This window comes from Diaphorina citri, unplaced genomic scaffold, assembly GCF_000475195.1.
Source record: "Diaphorina citri unplaced genomic scaffold, Diaci psyllid genome assembly version 1.1 scaffold949, whole genome shotgun sequence".
NCBI lineage: Eukaryota > Metazoa > Arthropoda > Insecta > Hemiptera > Psyllidae > Diaphorina > Diaphorina citri.
Genome location: NW_007378380.1, coordinates 1 through 2,277, shown reverse-complemented (window position 1 = coordinate 2,277; position 2,277 = coordinate 1). Strand labels below are relative to the sequence as shown.

At 40.1% G+C, this 2,277-nt stretch overlaps 1 protein-coding gene across 1 annotated transcript in view; it reads left to right on the top strand.

Moving 5' to 3' along the window:
* Positions 1-2,271, top strand: part of LOC103513277 — a gene marked incomplete at its 3' end in the record, with an annotated part of 6,720 nt that extends 4,449 nt beyond the window's left edge. Inside the window, exons 2-5 of the mRNA XM_008478093.1 lie at positions 254-447; positions 986-1,127; positions 1,449-1,638; positions 2,129-2,271. Coding sequence (XP_008476315.1) covers positions 254-447; positions 986-1,127; positions 1,449-1,638; positions 2,129-2,271 — 669 coding nt within the window. The remainder of the gene's footprint in view (positions 1-253; positions 448-985; positions 1,128-1,448; positions 1,639-2,128) is intronic.
* Positions 2,272-2,277: the final 6 nt, after the last annotated feature.

Here is a 2,277-nt window from a genome sequence, read left to right as displayed (position 1 = left end):
GGATGGTGTACATAATAAGTTAAGCGGTAGGAAATTCTTGAGGAGTCTGGAGGAAGTTCCCAATACCCGAAAGGATACGGGATTTCGCTCTCTGCCTCTCTTGTTTCCACAAATGTCCCAGTGCTATCACGCGACACAGTTATCTTTAGCAAAGTGAAAGAGATAGCCTCAAAAGTCATTCAGGGTAAAATGGGCAATAATTTCGCCCTTTGTTTGTAATTTCTTGTATTGGTGTACATCCATTTGTTACCAGTGCATTCCATCATCTTGGTATCTATCGACCGAGTTTCAACTGTTCCTCATTGGCCTGTCACTCATCTATTGGGTCACCAAAGCGCCCGCCTGGCGCACTCGAATTTTGGTTCTCGCCTTCATCTTGGCGCACCTCATTCCGTCCATAGTGATTTATTTCAATGGTGAAACCAGTTTCTGGCATTTATCTATCAAGTAAGTGAAATATAGTCTCTATAGCGCTGTCTAACTTTCTTGACTTAACGGGGAGGAGAGCTACCTCGTTCCTTAATACTGGAACTTGTCCTGGCGCACTAGCGTACTCTCAGATTTTGTGTTGAACCATAGTTACTTTAGGTATAGGTCTTTTCTTTTCTATCCCATATTTCATTTACAATTTTACACCTATTTTGGTGGCTTAGAGATCAATAAGTCTCCTGGTACTCAGGAAGCCGTGAGTTCAATCCTAAGGGAGGCATGGAATTTCATCCTCAATAGTATTTGTTTGTTTTACTTATATCTCATTTCATTCTATATGATTTTTATTTATTCTTCAGAGATTTCCGAGACCATACCCGGGCATAGTACTTTCGGTTCATGAACAACCGCGGACCCAAGTTTGGGAATTACTGCTTTAGCCCTTTTCGCTGCTTTAGACCTTTTCGAGCAGTATGAATAAGCACTCTTATTATGACCGTTTTACTTATATCTTATTTCATTCTATATTTCTATATGATTTTTATTTATTCTACAGAGATTTCCGACACCATGCCCGGGCACAGTACTTTCGGTTCATGAACAATCCGTTCTACATTCGTATGCCTCCGTACATCTTCGGTATATGTGCTGCCTACATGACGGACGCTTTGGTCAGAATGGACTTCAAGTTCTCCGTGGTAAGTCGTGAAATTCTGGTGTTTCTGTTGTCTTTGGTTAACCAAATTCTTCCCAAAAACCTATCCATATTTTTCTGTGGAAGTTTGCACATGATGTGATAGTAGTGTGGCTGTCCTGAACGAGATTACCTACAATATTATGGGAAAACTTTGAACTACATCTTTCTGACTCCTTATGAGTTCACGTAAAGTGACGTGATGGCAGTGTGTTTCTGCCTTTAGTCCATTGCTTTAAAAATCAAAATTTGTGTGTGTGTGTGTGTGTGTGTGTGTGTGTTTTATTGTGAGAAATTCTTTGTGTCTTCTGTCCCTCATCAACAGATTCAAAAGACAGTCATCTTCTGGACCAGTTTATCATCGATGTTCGCAATCATCTACCTGGGAGCCCACTTCCTTCTTCCTGGACACGCGTATAATGTCTGGGAACATGTGACCTTTGCCATACCGTTCCGATTTGTGCTCGGCTCTGGTTTAGCCATGGGGGTTATCATAGAACACTGTGGTGGTTATGGTAAGACCTTTATCTTGTTATCTTTCTGTTAGGTCTGTACACTATATATGTTAGTAATGTTTTAGGAAACCTTTGCGAGGTCATAAAAAAGCATTGGATCAAAGGTAGGTAAAACTCCCATTTTCAATGTAGATACCTATGTATTTAGTTCAAGTGGCTAAAATATTGGTTCGTAACCATGGGAACTGCTGTCCAAATTCAAGAAAAGGACATGGAAATACAGGGAAGAAAATCAAAGGTACACGAGTATGTCTGTTGATCTCAATTCTTCCTTGCTGTCGTATTTCAACTCCAGCGCTCGTAGAGTAAACAGGTAAACACCTCTCTTGCGTTTTTTTGGTCTGATGATGGGAATCTGAGTATTCTCGAAAACTCACCGAATTTTCTCTGTTGAAAAACAAATCTCAAATCTCTTTTTTAATTTTATATGCTTTTGTTTATCTCATCATAAACTTTACCCTACTCTTCTCTTCATCTGTTTGATTTACAGGAGCAGCTTCCGACTTTTTCTCTCATCCGATCTGGGTCGTTTTGGGCCGTCTGTCCTATCATATTTATCTTTTCAACTTTTTCACCATCCCCTGGGACTTGTTCATGAGCGAAGGCTTCTCCTCCTACAACATGTATATCTTTGTAAGT